This window comes from Notamacropus eugenii, chromosome 2, assembly GCF_028372415.1.
Source record: "Notamacropus eugenii isolate mMacEug1 chromosome 2, mMacEug1.pri_v2, whole genome shotgun sequence".
Classification (NCBI taxonomy): Eukaryota; Metazoa; Chordata; class Mammalia; order Diprotodontia; family Macropodidae; genus Notamacropus; species Notamacropus eugenii.
The window spans coordinates 439,136,060-439,159,140 of record NC_092873.1 but is presented as its reverse complement, the minus strand read 5'-3'; the positions used below and the strand labels follow the sequence as shown (position 1 = coordinate 439,159,140).

Genomic DNA, 23,081 nt, shown 5'->3' with positions numbered 1-23,081 from the left:
GTGTGTAGTAGATATAAAAGAGAGGGGCAGACCCTCCCCAAATCCTTACCTGCGGGTAAACGTTGTCTCTGGGTTTTCTTTCCTGGTATTCATCTGAAAAGAGAAAGAAAAAATTGTAAATGGACAAGAAACCCACAGAAGACTAAAGGGGTGACTTGGGAAGATTCAACGGTCACACCCCTCAGGAAGACTTAAAGGGTATGAGTCTTCCACCTTTCCATTCCTATTAGCCTACCTCTTATTCCCATTACCTATGCATATTACCTCTCTGTTGGAAAGAAAGAAAAACCTGGCCAAATGTTCACAAAACTTAGTGAGAGAAGCAGCTTTCATTGCCTATACCTGAATCCTGGTCTAATTAGAGAAGGAGGCCTTGGTTGGAGCTCAGGCAGTGACATGGTGCTGGGAAAAGAATCCCTTCTGGTGGATCAGGGAGAGTTCTGTGATACCAGGTAGAAGCTCTGTGTGTGTTGGGGGTGGGAGAGAGTTCTGTGGTAGGGGTTGTAAGGTGAAAAGGATCAACAATTTACTGAGAGACCATCTGGGAGGGAAAGCATATAGGGTGGTTTGTGTTATTAGTTATAATTAATTAAAGAATTAATAATCCAATTATAGATTGAGCTATTAAGCTTATAAAATTTATAAATTTGTAAAAATTTATAAATAAATAAGTTTACAAAATTATAAAATACTACTTTGCAAACAAAAATTATTAATAATAATACTTGGCATTCCTATGCTACTCTAAAGTTTGCAAAGCACATGGCATAATTTCAGCCCCTCAATAAACCAGGGAAATAGGTATCACAGGTACAATTTTACAGATGAGAAAATTGAGTCTTAGAGATGTTATGTGACATTCTCATGATCACACAACTAGTAAGTGAGATTTGAACCTGGGTCTCCCCTCATTCTAGGTCTAACAGTCTTTGTACTACCACATACTTTTTCATAAAGTACGAGTTGGGAATATATGGTAATAAGCATGGGTTATATGATGAGGTTTGGGAGAAAGTATGGCATATGGGAGCATGGGAGAAAGGGAATCATGGCTTAGGAACTATACGATTGTATAGCCCAGATTAGAAGTTCTGTTATGTAGTGAGACTGCGAATTGTGTGGGAAGGCATAGCCTTAGGGTATTACAGTTTCTAGAATTATAGATTTAGAGTTGAAAGACACTTTAAAGGACATCCAATTCAACTCCCTCTTTTCATAGAAGAGGAAACTGAGGCTTTGAAAAGTCCAATGACTCACCCAGGCTCCATAGGCAAGTGAGCATCAGAGATGGAATTGAAGGCAGTACTCTACTATACCAAGATGCCTGGTGTGGGTGACAGTTATACTGAATATGGTGGGAATTTTTGGCAGGGACATGGGACTTGCTGTTTGGCCTTCACTTTCAAAGAGGACCAATGACATCACAGTTGATGTCTTGACTTGTGGGTGAACTAGATTTAAGTGAAGTAGAGTTGCACAAAGTTGTCAGCCTCACTCTCTTCCAGAATTATCAAAGTCCAAGGGCAGGACAAAAGTTAAGATGGCCCAGGAGGCAGTGGATGATGACCTGGTGTCTTCAATGCCTGACAAGCCTGTTTCAGCCACCTTCATGGCTGTTTTAACAAATTTTTCTCATCTGCCCATTCCACCAGGCAAGTCTTCACATGACTACAGGTTTAGAGTCCATTTAGCTCAACCCCCTCATTTTACAGGTGAGCAAACTGAAACCCAAAGAAACAAAGTGATTTCTAGACTGGAAGATCTGTGAGGTGGGGAGGTGTGAGATGGAAGCAGGGAGAGGTGGTGAGTGGGAGTAGTTGTGTGATGAGGAATAAAGTCAGCCTAGCCCCACATCAGCAGCCCCCAAACATGTGATCTGCCTAGCAACTCTGGCCTTCCTCATCAGGTGTTAGCATACTGCTGCCTGTGTTAGAAAACCCTGTACTTATCACCTAAGCACCAATTTGGCCAGTTAGGAACTCTGGAAGCAACTGATTTCCTGTTTCTATTTATCTTATTTTAAAGGGATTCTAGCCCTTTCTACAGTCACCCATCTATGTCCTGACTGTTTGCCCATCAGGAAGGTCTTCTTTGACTCTAACCTAACTCTCTTGTGCTATTAAAAGTACCCACTTTATCCAGCTTTGTCTGCCATGCACATGAAGACAAGTCGTCTGTAACTCTCTGGTATAGCGACCTCTCTCCTCTGACTCTTACCCGAAAGGAGATGGTCCTGGGGCTGGAGCGTCTGAGGGAACTGCTGTAGGTGACCTGGCTTGGAGAGGTCGGTTCTGTTCCTGCCTCTTTGCTTGGGATCCTTACCTGGAAGAGAGAACAGAAAGTTTGTCTGGTCCTGGAGCACTACTGGTCTCCTGTCCCAGCTCTTTCAGCCTTATGTGTGTGCTAGAGTGGGCCCCTATAGGGACTTAGCTGAATCCCTGTCTGTGAGGAAAACAAGAATCACGAAGTCTGAAGCTGAAAGGGAACTTAGAGATTATCCCCCATTGATTGCCTCGTTATGTGGTAAAAGGGGGGAGTTCTTTAGGGAGAAGGATGGGGTGGAGGTGGAAGGGCTGTGATACAGGGTGCTCCCCTTCTCACCCCAGCCCAGTACTCCTCCAGGGGGACAGTGAGCCATTGTGGGATGACCAGCCTCCAGGGGCATGGGTGAACTCCAATAATATCAGGCCATTAGGAAGACCTGCAGGCAAAAGTGCTCCTAGATTACAGGTGCTTCTGGTATCAGGGTAACTATTGATGGCCCAGATGGAGTCAATGCAGAAAGGTTTTAGGGGAGGGAAGCAGCAGACTCTGGGGCAGACTCATTCTGCAGTCGGGTCCCCTCTGAATTGTCCTGCATCCCTTCTACACTGGAAGCTCCCAGTCCATGAGTCTCTGTAATCCTCATAGTGTTTAGTTTAAAATGTAATGTAATTGACGATTTATTGTATTTTTATTTATTTTGTTCAGCATTTCCCAGTTTATGTTTTAATCTAGTCCAGGGGCTGGACTCAATGCATTTGATACCTCTGCTCTACGAACATGGAGGGGAGAGAATTCTCTAAGACCAGACCCAGTGGACCTTTCAAGGATTCCAAAGGTCTCTGAGGGAGATTGAATGAATGAATGAAAAAGCACTTATTTAGCACTTACTGCTTGCCAAGTATAGTAATAGTGGTTGAAGTGGGGGTAGGACAGGAAGTTAGGGGGAGGGTGAAGGGTGGAGAATGGGAGACAAGGACAGAGGTATCACCCACCTGGAGGGTGAAGGGCTGGAAGCGAGAAGCCACTGCCTGGGGTTCCGATTTCCTTTCCTCTTCAGGTCCCTCTGGAGAGGGAGACTTCTCTGAGGCCTCCCTTCTTTTCTGCTCCTTCTTTTCTGGTCCATCTCTCTCAGAGTCCTTTGGCTCTTGAGCCTGGACTGGGGACTGCTCCAGGCCCAGCTTCCGTGAGGCCATTACTTTTTCCCGAACTGTCCCCTTCTCAGGGGTCAATGTTTTCTCCTGAGCTGCCTTCTCAAAAGCCAATGCCCTCTCCCGAGCCGATAACTTCCTTGGCATTAAGGATTCCTCAGAAACCAACCCTTTTTCTGAAACTAATACCTTCACTGGGCCTGCTGTCCTCACTGAAGTCAATATCTTCTCCCCAGCTAACACCTTCTTTGGAGCCAATGCTTCCTCAGGGACCAATGTCTTTTCTGGAAATGATGCTTTCTCAGAAACCAGTATCTTCTCAGAAGTTATTTTTTTCTCTGGGGCTATCTGGTCATGGGCTGATATCTTCTCCAAAGCTCTTCTTCTCTCTGGGGCTGTCTCGTCCTGGTTTGGTGTCTTGTCTGATGATAATTTTTTCTCTGGGGCTGTCTGGTCCTGACCTGGTGTTTTCTCTAAAGTTCTCTCTGGAGCTTTCTGGTCCTGGGTTGCTGTCCTTTCCAGGGTAGATGCTGTCCTTTGGTCCAATGTCTTCACATCCTTTGTCTCTCCTTCCTCTGAACTCTTCTCATCTGTGGCCCAAGGTCCCCTCTGCTTCTGACTCAATCTTCGTCTGGGTAAAAGAACCACATCCTTCTGGGGCACTGGGGGCTCCTGGGTGACTGACCCTGCACTCTCACTTTCTTTTTTCTTCTCTACCTCTGGCTGCTCCTTGATGGTGGACTGGGAAGTCTCCAGAGCTTGCCGCCGCAGCCTCCGTTCCTGCCTTGTTCTTAGAACTGCCTGGAAATTCTCATCCTCTTCATCTTTGATGGAGGAATGATGCTTGGGGGTCTCAGCTTCCTCCAGGCTTGGAAGACTACAAGAGAGCAGGCGGCAGGGGGTGGGGGAAGGGGGCAATTATTACAGACAACTACTTGTTGTTCTTCTACTTCTTGTTCCCTAGACATGAATTTCCTTATGTGCCCTTGTTCCCCATGCCTGGAAAGCTCACCCTCTACTTCTCTGCTAAGCTGGACCCTTCGCTTTATTTAAAGCACAGTTTGGGTGTTACAGGGTGCCTTCCCTGATAACACTGAGTGTTAGTTCTTTTTTTGTACAACCACCCTGAACTACTTTGTATTTACTCAGTAGATATTTCATGTATTTTTATCTGTGAACATGTTTCTCTCTGGTTTCTCCCTGTTTTTTTTCCCTCCTTTGTATCCCAAGAGCCTTCTACAGTGCTTGGCACATAGCTGGCACTCAATAAATTCTTGAATTTAATAAAATGGTTTGGGATGAGACTTGTGTGGGGTGGAAGTTATACGATCCCATGGGAAACTGACAACTGTAGACTTACCACTGGGAAGGGCCTCAAAGAGCACACAATTTCTGTTTTTATAGAGGAAATTGTAAAACTAAGGACAGACTGGTAAAGTTACTTGTCCAAAGTCAAATAGTGGCATAACCAGGCTAAGGACACAAGGCTCCCGATCCTTTTCCCTATACTCTTTCCATTACACTGAGATTTCTGTGGTTGAGTCATTTTCAGTTGCACCCCACTCTCTGACCCCATTTGGGGTTTTCTTGGCAAAAATACTAGAAGGGTTTGCCATTTTCTTCTCCAGGAAATTGAGGCAAACAGGGTTAAGTGACTTGCCCAGAGTCACGTGTATGTGCCTGAGGCTGGATTTGAACTCAAGAAGATGGGTCTTCCTGTCTCCAGTTCTGGCACTCTATCCATTGTACCACCTAGTTGCTCCAACGCTAAGATACCTTTTTGCTTCACTCTTAATTTTCAATTATGGAAAAGAAAGCAGTTTGGGCTAGGATGAGGAGGGGGTCTATGAAGAGCCTTGGGGCATGTTTTCACCATAGCAGTCTCACCTCCTTGCTTCCCTCTCTCGTCTCTCAGCTGGGTCATAGATTCTTAACCTCACAGCACTAGTGCTCGAAGAGATCTCAGAGGTCATCTAATCCAACTCCCTTTTTTTTAAGATGAAAAAATTGAGAAACAGAGAGTTTCAGTTACCTTAGATTACACAAGGTAGCAAATGCCAGAGAGGGATTTGGACCCCTCTTCCAAACTCCAGAACCAGTCACCTTTCCACTATGATTCAGAGGGAAGCTGACTCCTTACTCTCCTCCTCTCCTCCCCCATCTCCATCCATGTGATCACAAATAAGCATGTACCTCTCCACTGCTGGCTGATCTCCATTGTGGGTGACCTTCGGGGCTTCATCATCTGTGGTTGAACTCAGATTTCGGTGCCGCCGACGTCTTTCACGCTCCTGCTCCTCCTCATCCTCCAATGTCCTTTGCCTTGCCAAGCTACAATTGGGAAGACAGAATCAAGGGAGATGAAAGAAATCTGAGACAACATGAGATGCTGAGGTTGTAGGTTTTCAGGGTAGCCCAGTGGGAGACCTAGTAATAACTAGTTCACATATAGCAATTGCAGGTTTGCAAAATGCTTTTTCCTTTTTCATCTGGAACCAGAGGGGAACTTCCAACCCAATTCCCAATTTGACAAAGCAGGAAACTGAGGCCCAGAAAGGTTAAAGGTCTTGCCAAGGTAAAAGATGTAGTGGCAAAAGCAAAATTTCATCCCAGATTCTTTGACTCCAAAGCCAAGGATTTTTCTACTTGAGCATCCCAGTGATCCTAAAAGCCAAATGTTATTATTCCATTTTACATATGAGGAAATTGAGGATAGAGAGGTCAAGTGATATACCCAGGGTCATCATATAAGTGGTAAGTGTCTAAGGGAGAAATCAGACCATCTTCCTGGCCCCAAGTCCAGCATCGGGTCCACTCTCCTACCACCTTTCGAATAATCAGTGACTTTAGTATTTCTAATTAGAGGATGGTGAATAAAGATAAAATGCTCTCTAGGCTTCTGTAGGAGGTATGCTATAAGAAATAATTTAATATAGTTTATACTTCTCTAGTACTTTTCAGATTAAAGAGCACTTTCCTTACAAAAATATACAGTACCCCTATAAGGGAAGTAGTGTAAGTACTATGCCCACTTTATAGATAAAGGAAGTAAGTTTCTGAGAAGTTAAATATTACCCAGTATCACACAACTGGTAAGTAGCACAGTTGGGATTCAGCCTGTCAAGAAGCATTTAGTATTTATCATGTGCCAGGCCCTCTGCTAAGAACCAAAGATAAAAAGAAAGGCAAAATTTGATCCCTGCCCTCAAAGAGCTTTATATTCTAACTTTTGCTGTTGAGTTATTTTTAACTCTTTGTGGCCCCATTTGGGGTTTTCTTCAAAAAGATACTGGAATGGTTTGCCATTTCTTCCTCAGCTTAATTTAAAGATGAGGAAACTGAGGCAAACAGGGTTAAGTGATTTCCCCAGGGTCACACAGCTTCTAAGTGTCTCAGGCTAGATTTGAACTCATGAAGATGAGTCTTTCTGCTTACAAGTCCAGTGTGCTACCTAGCTGCCCCAGGGGAGACAATATATAAGACATATACATAAAAGGAAGGTAACCTGAGAGGGAAGTCACTGGAAGTTTGTTCTTCTGACTCTGACCCCCAGACTCTTTTTCTTTTTTAACCCCTTGATATCTCTCTAATCAACTTTCTTTCTATTCTGTGATTTTACAAAAATTCTCCCTAATATAGGAGATGATAGTGGGGATAAGTGGGCCTTGATGGTGTATCTGGGAGGAATTTCCTCAGGAGGAAAGTTTCCTCTAGGAGGAGGCTATCCAATCCCCCAAGAGAATCTTCACTAGAATATTGTCAAGCATCCTGTATTTGTGAAGTTACTTTTTTAAAAAAATCAAAGTCTGGATCTTTATATTCATTCAGATTAAATTTAATGTTATTAGAATCACCGTATTTTAGAGTTTGTCAAGATTTTTCGTATCCTGACTTGGTCATTTGGCATACTATCTTTTTGTCATCTAAAAAATGGACAAGTATGCCACCTATGACTTCATCCAAGTTATGATAAAAATGTCAAATGGCACTGGGCCAAGGAAAGATCCTTGCAACACTCCCCTGCAGACTCCAAGCTGCCATTGACCCACTGATGATTCCTTATTGAGTCCTGTCACTAAACATTTACTACAATCTCCCCCAGAACATCACATCTTGTCCATCGGGACACCCTAAGAGTTTTATCAAATGTTCTGCTGAAATCTAAGTACAGTCAATTTAGAAAATTCCCCTCACCAATCCAATAACCCAATCCCTAAAAAGGAGAAATTACCTTAGTCTGACGTGGCCTATTTCCTCTCTCATTTTTAAATTCTATTTTTATCCTGAACATAAATGTCAAATAAAATGGGTATTTCTAAGTACAAAGTAGAACAGAAAAAGATTATACATGAAAACTATAGATCTCTTATGTGTAGTTTTCTTTTCTTTTTAAATACCTATGTTCCATCTCTAATTTTCAAAGCTATCCTTCTTGTTGATGCTTCTCTCTGGCATTTCTTTTGTTATTTTCTCTGTTTTTATTTTTTAAAGATACCTCCTCAATCCTTTTTATTCCTTGTTTTTTACACCTTCCACCTTTTTTTTTTTACTATCCTTATCACTCTTCATCCTCCCACCCCAACTAGAAAAAGAAAAATAAAGCCCTCATAACAATATGGATAATCAAGCAAAACAAATCCCCAAATTGTCCCTGTCTGAAAATGTATATCATATTCTGTATCTCTCTTTAATTTTATTTTTTTCTCAATTACATGTAAAAGCAAATTTTAACATTTGTCTTTTAAAATTTTAAGTTCTAAACTTTCTTCCTCACTCATCTCTCCCTGCCTTGAAAAGGTAAGCAATTTGCTATAGATAATACAAGACAGTCATGCAAAACATTTCCACATTAGCTACATTGCAAAAAAAAGACAAAAAAGAAAGAAAATGAAGAAGGTTTTTAAAAAGCATGCTTTGATCTGCATTCAAACTCGATCAGTTTTTTTTTCCCCTCTGGGGGTGGACAGCACCCTTCCCCCTAAGTCCTTCAGAACTTAGATCATCATATTGCTGCAAATAGCTAAGTTATTTGGTTGATCATTGTACAATATTGCTATTACTGTGTACAATGTTCTCCTGGTTCTGCCAACTTCACTTTGCATCATCTCATGTAAGTCTTCCCAACTTTTTTCTGAAAACATCCTGCTCATCATTTCTTAAAGCACAATAGTATTTCATTACAATCACACACCACAACTTGTTCTCATATTCATGTCTTGATTCTATTATCTCTTGGTCAAGAGATAAGTATCATCATCTCTGGAATAATAGTTGGTTATTGCAAAAATCAGAGTTTTCAAGTCTTCAAAGTTGTCTGTTTTTATAGTACTGGTATTCTGATTCATCTCACTTCACTCTGCATCTATTGACACAAGTTTTCCCAGGTTTATCTAAAACTGTTCATTTTACCATTTTCTAAGGCACAATAATATTATATTGCATTCACATAGTAATTTTTTTTTTACCACTCACCAAATGATGATCATGTTCCTTGATATACTACTAAACAAATAATTTTGTACGTAGAGATCCTTTTCCTCTTTTGCTTTCCCATTCTAAATGCTCACAAATGTCCTTAATCTTGTGTTCTCAGATTTTGCCAGGAATAAAAGACAAACCCATTGTTAGCAGCTCAAGACTTCATGGGGTTGTGGATTGGACTAGGAGTCAGGAAGACCTGAGTTCATATCCACTGTGGATATAACCATATGATCCTGGAAAATTTCTTAAATTCTCTCTGCTTCAGGTTTTTCATTTGGAAAATGATAGAGTTGACTTTGTGGCTTTGAGGTCTCATCTGGCTCTAGGTCTGTGATCCAATAACTGCACCGATGACTTTCCCAAGGTTATGTGACAAAGTAAGTGGCAGAACCAGGACTTGAATCGAGGTCATCTGATTCCGAGTCAAATCAACAAATATTTTTCAAACATCTCCTATGTGCAAAACACTAGACAAGGTCCCAGGAAAGATATAAAGTTTAACTGAAACATGGTGCCTGCTTTGTAGGAGTCTGCAGAGTAAGAGAAGGAGAAGGGGAAGAGGAAGAAGAGGAAAAAGAAGAGGAGGGGAGGGGTGAGGAAGAAGGGAGAAGGGAGATTGGGGAGCTTAGGTGAGATTTATATAGCACTTAAAAGTTTATAAAGCATTTTTACCTATATTATTTCATTTTATATGGCAATCCTGAAAGGGAGGTCCTACAATATTACATAGAACCTACACTCCTTGAGAACAGGGGCTGTTTTCTTTTTATCTTTCTATTCCTGATACTCAAGACAGAGCCTAAGGAATAGTACATGATTAATGAACACTTGTACAATGAGTGACTCACCATTTTTACAAATAAGGCACTGGAATTTAGAGTGGTTTAGTGACTTTTCCAAGGTTCCACAGCTGTACACAATAGTACTTATTAATTGCATTACAGAGTTACTTCAAAAAAAAAGCTATAGGGGTGAGGAGGTCATTACCAAGCAGAAGGATAAAAGGAGGTTTCCTGAACAAGATGGCTGTTGCTTTGAACTTTGAAGAAGATATAGGAGTTCAATTGCCATAGAGGGAAGGCAGGTCATCTCAGCTACTGGAAACAGCCTGAGTAAATGCATGGAGGTGGAAGAATGCGATCTGTAATTTCATGGGCACATAGAGATGTCCAGTTTGGCTGGAATAGGATGGGAATTTAATTACATGAGATAACATTAGAAAGGGAGGGTACAAGTAGGTCATGAAGGGCTTTGAAAGTCAGGCAAAATAGTCTGAACTCTATTTGGGGAATCAGTTGGAAGCCATTTATAACATTTTTTAACAGAAAAGTAGCATGACCATATTTTTGTCATAAGAAAGATTATTCTGGCATCAGTATGAAACGTGGATTGGGGAGAAGAATCAAGATGTATGGGGCAGGGGAACCTATAAGAAGGCTATTGTGCTTATCTAGGGGGGTAATATTAATGGATTGAAGTGGAAGAGAGAGGCTAGAGAGGAGGGGACAGATATAAGAAATGTTTCTAAGATATAATTGACAATATCTGATATGTGAGACTGGGTGTGAGAGAAGAGGAAAGGGGGAAGACACTGAAAACCTGGAGTATATACAGTAGAAGATTGTCCATATGATGATCAGCTAAAGGAATAGAGAGTGTTAGCCTACAAAATCCAAGATTTGGGGGGTAGGATGGAGAATGGGGCTTGATAATGATCACCACCATTTATTGGGAATTAATAGAGAAGCGAATAGAGCACTTGACCTAGAGTCTGGAAGACCTGAGTTCAAATTTTTCCTCCGATATTTACCAGATGTGTGTGTGGGGGGGGGGGGGCGGCAAGTCTCTTAATATCCATCTGCCTTAGTTTCTTCATCTATAAAATGGGGATAATAATAGTGCCCACTTCCCAGAGTTGTTGTGAGGGCAAAATGAGATAATATTTGTAAAGTCCTTTGCAAACCTTAAATTCCTATATAAATGTGCTAGCCCAGGGTCACACAGCTAGTAAGTGTATAAGGCAAGATTTGAACTTAGTTCTCCCTAACTCCAAGTCCCACATTCTAGCCACTATACTCCATAACTACCATGATGATTGTCATCAATTAGTAGGTCTGTCAAATGGCAGAAGCAGTATTGACTTTTTCTTTTTGCCTCCAGAGGTGCAGTACTAGGACTAATGGGCAGAATTGCAGGGTCAGATTTTTGTCTCTATATAAGAAAAACCTTCCTAAGAATCAAAGTTATCCAGAAGCAGAATAAGTTGCTGCTTTGACAGACCGGGTCTCACATTTCTTCATGCTGTCCACAATGATAGCAGAAGAGGTTAAGCCAAAAGCTTTGTGGAAATCTACATACTCCATGTCTATAAATATTCCTTCAAATGTCAACCTAATTTCACAACTATGAGTATTCCCCCAATAATCAACCTAATGTCATCATAAAAGGAAATAAGAGTATTCTAATATGACCTGTCCTTGTTAAAGCCATTTAGGGTTTTAATACTAAAAGATTCCCCTTTTAAATGCTCACAAACCATCCCTTTAATAAGGTACTTTGGAATTTTGCCAGGCTAAAAGTTAAGAGACCTCATTTCAGGTTTCTTAGCATTGACTTAATGACCACTTATTGGGAATGGGGTAGGAAGGGATTCTTCTTCATGTTGACCTAGATCACATCTGAAGGTCCTTCCAAGATCCTGATTTAAGACAATCCAAAGTTTATAAACATGGGTTAGTGGATAAAGCATGCTCATCTGGATGAAAGCCATAGACTAGAACTGGAATTTCAAAAGAGGGGCAGGTTTGAGGGAGAACTGATAAGCTCATTTGGGGATATGTTGAGTTTGAGGAACTGATGAGACATGCCAGTAAAGATGTCTTGTAGCCAGTTCAGGATATGGGTCCAGAGTTCAGAAAAGAGGCCAGAACTGGTCATATAGATTTGGGAGTTTTCTATATTGGTATTAGTAGCTGAAATCCTTGGAATAAATGAAATTCTCCAAGGAAGAGAGTAGGGATAGAGAAGAGGGGCAAAAGCATACCTAGAAGAAGTAAGAAAATATGATGTTTTTGAAGTTGGGGGAAGTGATGACCCAAGAGTGTTAAATGTTGGAGAGAAGTTAAGCAGGAAGTGAACTGGGGAGGGAAATTGGCAATTAGAAGGTCATTGGTGATTCAAAACAGAGCAGTTTTGGTAGAGAGCAGGAGCCAGATTACAAAGGTTGTAGGTAATGAGATAAAAACAATAAAAGAGAACTTTTTCTAGAAGTTAAGGAAAGGAGGAGATAGAAACAGAACAATACCTAGAAGGACTAAAGGGAAGGCTTTTTTTAAGGGTTAGGAAGACCTGAGCATATCTGAAGACAGTCAGGAAGGAATTGGTGCAAGAATGACTTAAAATACATGGAGGGAAAGGGCAAGGTGATGGGAACAAGGTCCTAGAGGAACCAGAAAGGAATGGAATCAAGGGAACAGGAACAGGAATTAACTTGAATAAAAAGTAGTGATAGTTGTTCCTTTGTGATCTGACTGAAGGAGAGAACATAGCAATGCCAAGAAAATTTAAGGAATGAAGGATCAGAGACCGAGCAAACTCACAAGTAGGTGATTTTTTTCTTTTTGAATTTTCTTTTTTATTATGAACTTAATCTGCAATACACATGAACATTTCAGTATGCAAACAACTAAAAGAAAGTCACAATAACTTCTTTTTGCCTCAATTTTCTTATCTATGAAATGGGGATGATAATAATAGCACCTACTTCCTAGGGTTATTGTGAGGATAAAATAAGATTATACATGTAAAGAGTTTTGCAAACCCTAAAGTACTATACAAATGCTACTTATATGAAATCATAAACTATAGTTACAGTTTGTTTTTAATGTATATAAAATTTAGCACAATAGTTACACAATTATATTGCTTATACAACTCTCTAAAATTTTTCTTGTATGTATTTTAAGAATGCTTTATTAATGTTTCCTTCTTCCTCCCTTCATTCTTTCCTTTTCTTTTTTATCTCTTCTTGTTTTTATTTCCTGTGCCTTCTTTCTTTTCTTTCCTCTCTTTATTTCTCCTCTCCCTTCTTTCCTTTATTCTTTCTCTCTTCCTCCTCTCCCTTCCCTCCCTATTTCATTATTTCTTTTTCCTTCCTTTCTTTTTTGCTTTCCAGCTTCAATCTCAATGAAATAAAAGGTTAGGTCATTTGTGGCAGGCGGATGTGCATTAGGGATGGGGAGCAGTGGTTGGGAGTAAGAATTGAGAAGAAAAGGTTTGGAAGCGTCCCTGTGGGTCACGAGCTAAGGAACTGATAAGGGAGTAGCAGAAGGCCTGGCCAGGACCTTTGAGGTCCCAGCTAAGATCATATGCCATGAATTTGTAGTGCTGAGGACCAGTGCTTTTCCACTGCCGCATGCTGCCTCTGATGTAGAGGAAGAGGACAAAGTCAAATACAAATAGCATTATCTTGTGCTGTGCTCACAGCCAAGAAAGGCTGCTGGAGTCCAGAGGAGCAAAAGGTCACTGAGAGCTAAGCAGGCTCAAGAGAGGTTTAGGAGCCACATGGAAGGAGGGCCTGAATGAGGGATGGGACTTTGAGAAGAAGAGATGGAAGTGTGGGGGTGAAGGGAGTATTCTGGGTCAATCAAGGCTGTGGGCAAAGGTAATGGGTGGGACATGACTTTCCATGGGATGAGGAGATTGGAAAGATAAGCTTGCAGAGGTAAGGCTGACTATGGAGGGGTTTCCCCTGAGCCACTGACCTTAGCTCTCCCAACAACCTCACCCCCATGTGTCCTAAGTCCCTGACTTTGGACTGGGGAGGAAGACTTTCTCTCTTTCCGAGAGGAAAGGAGTGGGGAACCTGTGGCTTCGAGGCCATTTGTGGCCCTCTAGGTCCTTAAGTGTGGCCCCTTGACTGAGTTCAAGTTTTATAGAACAAATCCTTTTATTAAGGGGATTTGTTCTGTGAGATTTGGATTCAAAGGGCCACATTTGATGACCTAAAGGGCCACAAGTGGCCTCGAGGCCACAGGTTCCCTACCCCTGTGAATATTTAGCGCCATTCTAAAACTCTTCCCCTGCTGCCTTCCCTCAACCCAGTTCTCTATCCCATTTCTCCCATCCTCCATAGTTAAGATGCCTACATTTCACTAGCCATGTTCCTGATAAAAACTGAGAATAAAACACTTCTTTAAGCTGAATCACCTACAAAGTGCATTTGAGAAGCTTGTGATTTGCTGTGGTGGGTCAGTGATGAAGACTGCCTCCCACCTCCTGAAAGAAGTGGTGGACTCCAGGTACACTGCGAGGCCAACATTGTCAGTCAAGGTTGGCATATGGATTTGTTTTGTTTGACTCTGCTTATTTGGTACAAGGAAGGGCTTTCTAAAAATACAACTGTAGGTAGGAATCGGTGAGGGAAAGACGATAGAGATAGTGAAGAAAGAGGAGGAGAAAAAGGAGGAGGGAGGAGAAAGAGTCATTGAAGTTTGGGGGGGTTCTTTATTTACAGAAGAGAAAGACAAGCAAGGCAGCTTTGAAGTGATGTTGAATTTATTATATATTTAAGAACAAGCTTCAAATCCCACCTCAGTCATTTAATTTCTCACAGCCTCAGTTTCCTCTTCTATAAAAATGAGGATAATAATAGCACCTAGGTAAAACGAGATGTTTTAAGTCACTTTGCAAACTTTAAATTAGGTGGTAACTATTAATAATAATAGCTTAAACAACTATGGAAGGGCTACCTATTGATAATACAGATAAGGAAACTGAGACTGAGAAAGATTAAGTGACCTTCCCAAGGTCCCAAGCTAAGTATCTGAGACAGAATTTGAAACTCAGGTCTTCCTGACTCCAAGTGCAGCTCTCTGACTGACTGTGCAACCTAGCTGCACTATGACCACCACCATCATCATCATCAGCGTCATCGTCAAGCTCTAACATACTGTCACAGGAATGGATGCTCTTCCGCAGCAAATGCATATTGTTTCCCAGTCAATGCAAGTACAAAGACAAGAATTAAATAGTCCTTGCTCTCAAGAAGCTTACATTCTACTTGTACATTCTTTATAAATATAGACACCCCCACCCCCTTGCTTGCCTAAGGCTGGGTACACCCAAACAGGAACTCCTTCTCAGCCTCCTAGGGACTCACACCAAATATGCAGGCCTCTTTCAGCTCCCTGTCTTACCTGCATCACAATTCCATATCAATATGGGGGAATCAAAGCATCCCAGGTCATCTGGACATCACTGTGTCCCTCCTCCTGCCCTGAAATCAAAAGGCTCTACCCTGTGCCATAGAATCTACCTTAAGACTTCTCCCATGGTCCTAGGAAAGAGATGCTACAACTCTCTCCTTGGGCCATAGCTCTCTTCCTCTCCCTCTTTCCTTCCTCTGATAGCCAAGGAAAAGTTTCTTAAGTCTAGTCTGAGTCCTAATCCATCTCCTCTTGTCCATTTCAGTAGCTGGACATGGTCACAATCATCTCATCCCTGCAAAACACTTTATATTTGAAGGGTCCTTCAGGGTTTGCCAAAGGTTTCATCCTCATTATCTTTTCCTGCTGCCTTACATCCACCCTGTGAGGTAAGCAGTTACTGACTTTGGGCTCTGACCTGTGACATTATTGGCGGAGGGAGTTCCTGGGGAGGACATTCCCTCTACCAAACCAGATTGACAATTTCTCTGCAGAGGTAGGTGATTCAGCGGATAGAATGCTGGACCTAGAGCCAGGAAGAACTGAGTTCAAATCCTGCCTCAAACATTTATTCATCATGTCACCTTGGACAAGTTGTTTCTCTTCCTTTGGCCTTAGTTGCCTCACCTGTAAAATCAGGATGACAATAATATCATCTATCATGAAGAGCTGTTGTGAGGATCAGATTTTATACGCACATACACACAATACATACATATTGTACATATATAATGTACAAATATATGGACACATACACATATGTGCAGCTAAGCAACATACATATTAATATCTCCACCTTACAGATGAAAAAACTGAGGATCAGGGAGATTGCGATATGCCCAGCCAGTAAAGGTCTGAACTTAAAAACCAAGTTCTCTGTCTCCTAGTTCAGGGCTCTTTTTATTACCCCATAACTGTCCTTCTTTGGACAAGCCATCTCTTTCTATATCCTAGAGGGTAGAAATTAGGTAAGATTCTATTAGACCCTATTGTTGAGTCATTTTTCAGTCATATCCAACTCTTCATGACCCCATTTGGGGTTTTCTTGCCAAAGACATTGGTTTGCCATTTCCTTCTCCAGCTCATTTTACAGATGAGAAAACTGAGGCAAACATGATGAAGTAACTTGCCCGGGGTCACAAAGCTAGTAAGTGCTAGGCCCTGGTGGTGAGAATGTATGAGCTGTCACCTCCCTTGGCCATTAGTTCCCACAGAGGCAAGGACCAGATCTACCTATCCCTTTCTGCACAGGCCTAACTGAGTACCAAATGCTTAACAGAAACATTCCTCTAGTGATGTTTTGAGCTATCCTCCAAAAACCTGAAAGATTATTCATGCAGTTTTCAAAACCAAACTAGAACCTGCAAATGAGGACATTCTCCATTGCCTGCATTCTTTTCTCCAGACTAAATAACTCTTAGTTCCCTGGATTTGTACCTGAAGATTCTTTCTCAGCCACCAAGCCCCTTTCTCCAGCCAGCTCTTGCCAAGAGGGGTATTTACCAGGCCAGAGGTCAGTGCTCATTCTAGGAAGGACAATGAGAAGCTGCAGAGGAAGAAGAGACCAGGACGGTGAGAGGACCAGAAAACATACCATTTGAGGATGGGTTTCAGGAACTGGCAGTATTTAACATGGAGAAGAGACTTGGGAGGATGGGATAGCTATCTTCCAAGGATTTGAAGGATAGTAAAGGGGGAAAGGCATTAGATTGAGTCTGCTTGGCCCCAGAGTGGGGAACTAAGCAGTGAATGGAAGGAGGCAGATTTTGGCTCCATATAAGGAATATCTTCCTAAAAATTGAAAGCCTCCAAGTGTAGCAGTAGGCGGTAATAGGTTCCTCATCACCCATTACCAGAGGGGAATTCTATTTGAGTTTCAGTAGGTCTAGAGGGCCTCAGGTTCCTTTTGAGACTTTCCCTCAAGAACAGAGCTGGCTACATCAAGGGAAAACTGCACTGTCCAGGAAGTCATCTTTCCCAAGACTGAGTTGGAGTAGAACCTTCAAGGCTCCTAGATCCTGAAAAGCCACACTTCCCACAAGCTCTCCTCCCTAACCGAAGTACCTTATTTATCAAGCCTCCCCTGGAGCCTTATATGGAGTTAGCTGCTTGTTGATCAGAGCCTAAAAATGAATCACTCTGCCAGGCTGGTCCTAGTCATCAGAACATCTGCAGCTCCTCTCCCCATATCCCTAGTCTTTGCTTTCATCACCCATCCAGGGGCATCTGTAGACTGATAAATACTGTTCCCCTCTATGCGAATATAAACACCTTGAATGCAGAGCGAAACAGACTGTATTCCTTCTTATTGTTTTGCTTTGTTTTTTCTTTCTCATGGTTCCTCCCATTCATTCTAATTCTGCTATACAACATGACTAATGTAAAAATATGTTTAATAAGAATGCGTATGTAGAGCCTATATTAGATTGCACGCTGCCTTGGGGAGGGGGGAGAGAAAAGAGGGGGAGAAAATTTAAAATTTACGGAAGTGAATGTTGAAAACAAAAAATAAATTAATTAATTTTGCAAAAAGAATATGAGCGCCTTGATAAAGAAAAAGAAAAGAACCCACATGTACAAAAATATTTCCAGCAGCTCTTTTTGTGGTGGCAAAAAAATTGGAAATTGAGGGGAAGGAGGATAGAAAAATTTGGAACTCAAAATTTTGTAAAAAAATTAATACTAAAAATTGCCTTTACAAATAATTGGGAAAAAATCAAATACTATTAAAATTAATTAATTTAAAAATATAAGTACCTTGAGCGTAGGAATGGCCTTTGATCTTTTGTTTGTATTTCTAGCACTTAGCACAAAGCTTGGCACAGAGTAAGTATTTAATATGTTGTTACAGTTGTTAATGTATCCATTCATCCCTCCTATGTCTAGCTCTGAAATCACTGGCTCCCTGATTCTTCCCAGCAAGATGCCAACCTGAAGGAAAAATGTGATGCCAAAGATGGGAATAGCTCTAGACCTGAATAAAAGAAAACGATTAAAACTCTAAAACCTCTCAATGGGGATGTTGGATGAGAGGATCTCCAAGTTGTATGCATCTGGCTTAGTGGATAGAATCCTGGGCTTGGAGTCAAAAAAACCTAAATCAAGTCCCATCTCAGACGTTTACTAGATCTTGGGACTTTGGTCAAATCACGTAACCCCCAACTGCCTCAATTTCCTTAACTGTAAAATGGGAATAATAATAGCACCTACTGCCCAGGTGTGTTTGAAGGATCACATGAGATAATATTTACCAGGTGCCTTGCAAACCTTAAAGCACTATACGAATACTATTGCTGCAGATGTCATATAAGGTCACTTAAGGTTACAACATGCTAAGTCTACCTCTAATGAGGGTGAAGAAGCAGGATACCAGACACATCTGGCTGGTGAACGAAAAGGGCCAGGAAGGGCCCAGTCTGGGGAATAAATTAGGGCAAGACCTGAGCTCCCATCACAATATTCAGGCCAATGATTAACCCAGGGCCTGGACTGCTCTGTGCCAGCCTCTCTCCATTCCCTTTATTACCCCCCACGGCCCAGTCTTGGCTTCTCCTGCCAAGGTGAGAAGGGAAGGAGGGGTAGAAACAGAGTGAGAGGGTAGTGAGGAGGAACAGGGAGAAGATGTTTCCCCCATCCAGAGCCTTGATGGAACATGAGGTTGGGCTGTCCTCCTGAGAACACTGAATGCCCTCCACCCCTTCCTGCTCTATCTAGTCCCATCCCCATAGGATCCTATCTTCTGAGACCATCCGCATAGGGTCCTGCTTAGGCTCCCCAGGAGCAGGCATAAAACAGTGATAAGAATAATGGACTGGGAGTCAGAGAAGCTGGGTCTGAATCCTGGCTTTGCTATTTACTAGCTATGGAAGCTTGGGTAAGTCATTAAAATTTGTGGGTCTCATTTTTTCTTATCCGTAAAAAGGAGTTGATCTCTCTAATTCAATTTAAAAAACATTTATTAAGGTCCCCTCTATCTCTAAATCTATGATCCTATTAGCAATTAATAACTGAAGATGCAAGGACCTTTTGTCCAGCTCCTGGGTGGTTCCCCCCCCACCTCCCCAAATAGGCTTGGGCTGTGGCTACACTTGCCTCACCCTCAGCCCTGCCCCACCCAGCAAAGAGCTGGGGGCCCTGGAGAACAAGAGGCTCAGGTTACGGTGATGGGTGACTCACAGATGCTTCCCACTACTTGTTTTTTTAATACAAGAAACCTCTCTCTGCTCTAGGTGTCTCATTGGGGTGACCATGGTCCACCAGCTGCTGCCACTTCCCAGAGGGGGCTAGTTCTAGGAGGGGATCTAATTCCTTGGGGCAGGACAAGGCAGAATCAAGCATAGGGACAGCTAAGCCTGTTAGAAGAAAGGGATTCCTGAGCATTAGCCACATTCTGAGCCATGGAACTTTCATTGAAACAAATAGTATTCTGAGAACAAAGCTGAGTTTCACCCCCAACCTTTAAAAGTTCCCATAAGTACATATGCGAGGGCTACGTGGTAGCTGGAAAATTTTAGACTCAAAGTCCAGGCCCCTGGGTTCTTGTCATGGTTGTGCTTACTAAGTATGACCTTGGGGCAAGTGACTTAACTTCTCTGGGCCTCAGTTCCCTCATCTGTAAAATAAAAGAATATTAAATAACTTTTAAGGTCTCTTCCAGCTCCAAATACTAAAAATTAAATTCATTTTACCTCTTAAAGCATCAATCTCCTCAACTATAAAATGAGAATAATGATACATACACTGCCTACCTCTGATTTTATTGAGTAGAAAATGTTTTTTTTAAACTTTAAGGTGTTATATAAATTGAAGTTATTAGTATTTTTATAAATATATCCACATATGTAACATGAAATAATGGATGGGTCATCGAGCTGGAAGTCAGGAGACCTGGGAGCTAGTCCTGAAAGTGCTATTAATTAACTGTGTGAGCTTGGATAAATCCCTTAAGTTCTCTGGGCCTTGGGCTCCTCAGTTGGAGAATGAAGAGTTTGTACTTAATGATCTCCAAGGACTCTTTCTGACTTCAAACTTGTAGCATTCCTTTTTTATATATATGTACATTGGGCCACTCCTTTCACACACATAAACATATAGAGGCAAGTACACACACACACACAGAAAGAGACAGAGACAAAGACAGAGACAGAGAGCCATATACTGACATACACACAGAGTCCAAGGCCATGGTCCCATTGGCCACACCCTGAGCACAGCCCTTTTCTGGGGCATCTCCACCAGCCCTGGCAGGCAAGTCCCCTTCCCAAGAGAGCTACGTTCCCTCCTTTTGGGCTCACTGCCAGGACTGGCTGGGAACTCCTGCTCTCCCACTTTCTAAAGCCCACCAGGCACCACCTTCTGCATTAGACTTTAGGAGTTTTCTGCCCGGTTAGGTTGATGAAGTTTGGGGGTTGGAAATGATCTCCACCCCACTGAGGTATCTGATCACATTTGAATTAGGGCCCTGAATCTAGTCTTATCTATGTTATTTGGGGGGAAGATCCTGACCCTTTCTGGGCCTGGACCACTCCTTCCCTGAGACCTTGTGGTACCATGATGGAGAGCAAAAGAAGGATGTGGTGATAAATTTCTGGAAGAAATGAAAGAATCAGACTTGACTAGGGAAGAGAGCTGGAAACCAGATAGAACCAGCCCCTGTCATCTTCATTAACTGACCTGGACCTACTCTGCCCCTCACACCCCCGAACATGCATATCCACTTCTGTCGGTCTCTCTCTGGCTATGGTCCCAGGATCTGGAGGACACCGGGACCACTTCTGATCCTATATCACTGTGTGACCTTTGGCAAATCATTTATGATATATAGGTCTTAAGTTTCCCAGCCTTGAAGTGGGAAGGAACATGTAGATTAGTGATATGATCGAACTGAAGGTACTACATACACCTCAGCAACGGGGTAGGGTACAAGGCCAAAGAAAGTTAGAGACTCCACTACTCATGCTCTTTCTGGTTGGAAATCATCTGAGCTCACTGACTCTGGCATGACTTTCATTATCAAATGGGCAAGGTTCTGAGTCCTCTTGCCCTTTCCCCAGTTAGACAGAAGCCTACCCTGGAGTGTGGATAAGCTTCCAATTATGTACCAAAGCTATGTTTTCTTCAGGAGTGGCTGAGGGACAAAACATGTATCTCCTAATACACACACACACACACACACACACACACACAAACACACACACACACACAGTGGGTCTTTCTTTTTGGTCATCATGTGTCTTAAACAGTGGCACTTATCTAGTTCCTGGATTTTTAATTTCCATAGCATGACTGTGTTCTGCCCAGGAAATGTGAAAATGGATGGGTTCCACCTCCTGTAATGAAGTACTGCCCTGAAGCAATCCAAAGTCATAAAATCTTAGTGTCAGGGGCATGGCCCTCCAGCTTCTCTTCACAGACCTTGCTTGCATCCTTATTAGAAAACATTCAGAACACTTGGCTAGAGTAGGGGGAGGCTGGCTCAGCCTCCTGCTGCTCCCAGCCCCTGGGACCATAACCATGATGGGAGGGGAGATGGGCTACTTGAAGAAAACCCACATTCATGTTGGGAAGACCTAAAGTTTAAGGGAATCCCAGGTCTGCTTTCCAGATGTGTCTGTAAAGCCTGGGAGGAGGAAATTACAGGGCTATGTTGGAGTGCTATGTGTCTTACAGCAAATAGCTTTGCATTTCACCTCTATAAAATGAAGGGTTTGGATTAGCTCTTTTAAGATCACTCCAGCACTGATATGCTAGGATTTTTCTACTGACTACCTAGGCAGGACAACACAGGGCCCCAGGGAGAGGAGACACCTGACCCAGTCTGCTGGATCCACTAAAGTGTGAAAGGGAATCTTTTGTTTCACTCTTAATTCCCCATCCTGAACACTGGTCAAGAGAAAGGAATAAATAAGAAGAGACAAAGTGCTGGGGGCCTCTTCTACACCTGGAAACTTTTGCTTTTCAGGGAGGTCGGATTCCCTGCCCCAGTCCCCCTTAGATCTCTCCCTCTCCCCAGTTTCACTCACCTTGACAGCGCTGACCAGTTCTTCCTCTTAATAGACATTGTCCCTGGGGAGTTGGGGAGCTTCTTCCCGTCACAGCGCCCTCCTCCTCCTCTTCCTCCTTCTATTTGGCTCCGACCACCTCCTACAGGTATCCAGTCTGTGCCTCGCCTCACCTGCCCCTCAGTCCCTCCTCCTTGCACCAGCCCAGTGCCCAGGTGAATCACATGGTCCCTTATCTCACCCCCCGCGCTCTCAGACACCCCCTCTCGCTGGCATTAAGGACTTCAGCCTCCAGGTCACACCTCCAGGGGAGTGGACTCCCTGCGCAGAGCAGAGCGGGGCTCCTCCGGCCAGGGGGAGCTGTCCTGGGCCCTCGGCTCCAGTGTCGGGAGATTCCCAGTCCGGGACGGTGCAGATAGAGGCTGGGGACCGAGCTGGGACTGGTTGGCTGCCCCGGGCGAGGGAGGGCGACTTCCTGCTCAGAACCAGTCAGACCAGCTGGGGCTCAGAGCTGCCTCCCCCTGCAGGTGGCGCGGGTTAATGGGGGGGTGGGGGGGCCTGGGGAGCGGGGCTGGGGGACAAGTAACCCGAGGATCGGGGTCAGGCTGATCTCACCCGCTCAGCTCGGCTGCCGGTAAACCGACTTAGCCCAGAGAAACCCTAGAGCAGGAAGCGAAGCGGAAAAGGTAGAGTGGGTACCGTAATGTCATGTCTAAAGCACGCAGCAGCAACCCCCCATCCCCACCCCCGCGACACACCCTACTCCTTGGCTTTCGAACCCTTTCATTGAGCCGAGCATGCAAACAGCTCTCACCGCCTCCATCGAGGTACAACTTTCGCTTACCAAAGTATAATGCACATAAAGTTATACCCCACGTAGAGAGCATAGGGGCCTCTAAAATCGTTGGAAATGGGAGTCAGGAGAAGGTGTGTGAGGGGGCAAACATCTTTCTCCCAGAAGGGAAGACGTGACTGGGACA

General features: G+C 43.0%; 1 protein-coding gene across 2 annotated transcripts in view; it reads right to left on the bottom strand.

Moving 5' to 3' along the window:
- LAD1 (ladinin 1) overlaps nt 1–22,757 on the bottom strand; it is a 33,051-nt gene extending 10,294 nt beyond the window's left edge. For both annotated transcript variants that reach the window (XM_072648227.1, XM_072648228.1), the window contains exons 1-5: nt 22,123–22,757; nt 5,607–5,744; nt 3,258–4,290; nt 2,218–2,322; nt 50–93 (exon numbers count right to left, since the gene is read on the bottom strand). In XM_072648227.1, the coding sequence (XP_072504328.1) occupies nt 50–93; nt 2,218–2,322; nt 3,258–4,290; nt 5,607–5,744; nt 22,123–22,160 (1,358 nt within the window). In that variant the 5' untranslated portion in view covers nt 22,161–22,757. The remainder of the gene's footprint in view (nt 1–49; nt 94–2,217; nt 2,323–3,257; nt 4,291–5,606; nt 5,745–22,122) is intronic.
- Nucleotides 22,758–23,081: the final 324 nt, after the last annotated feature.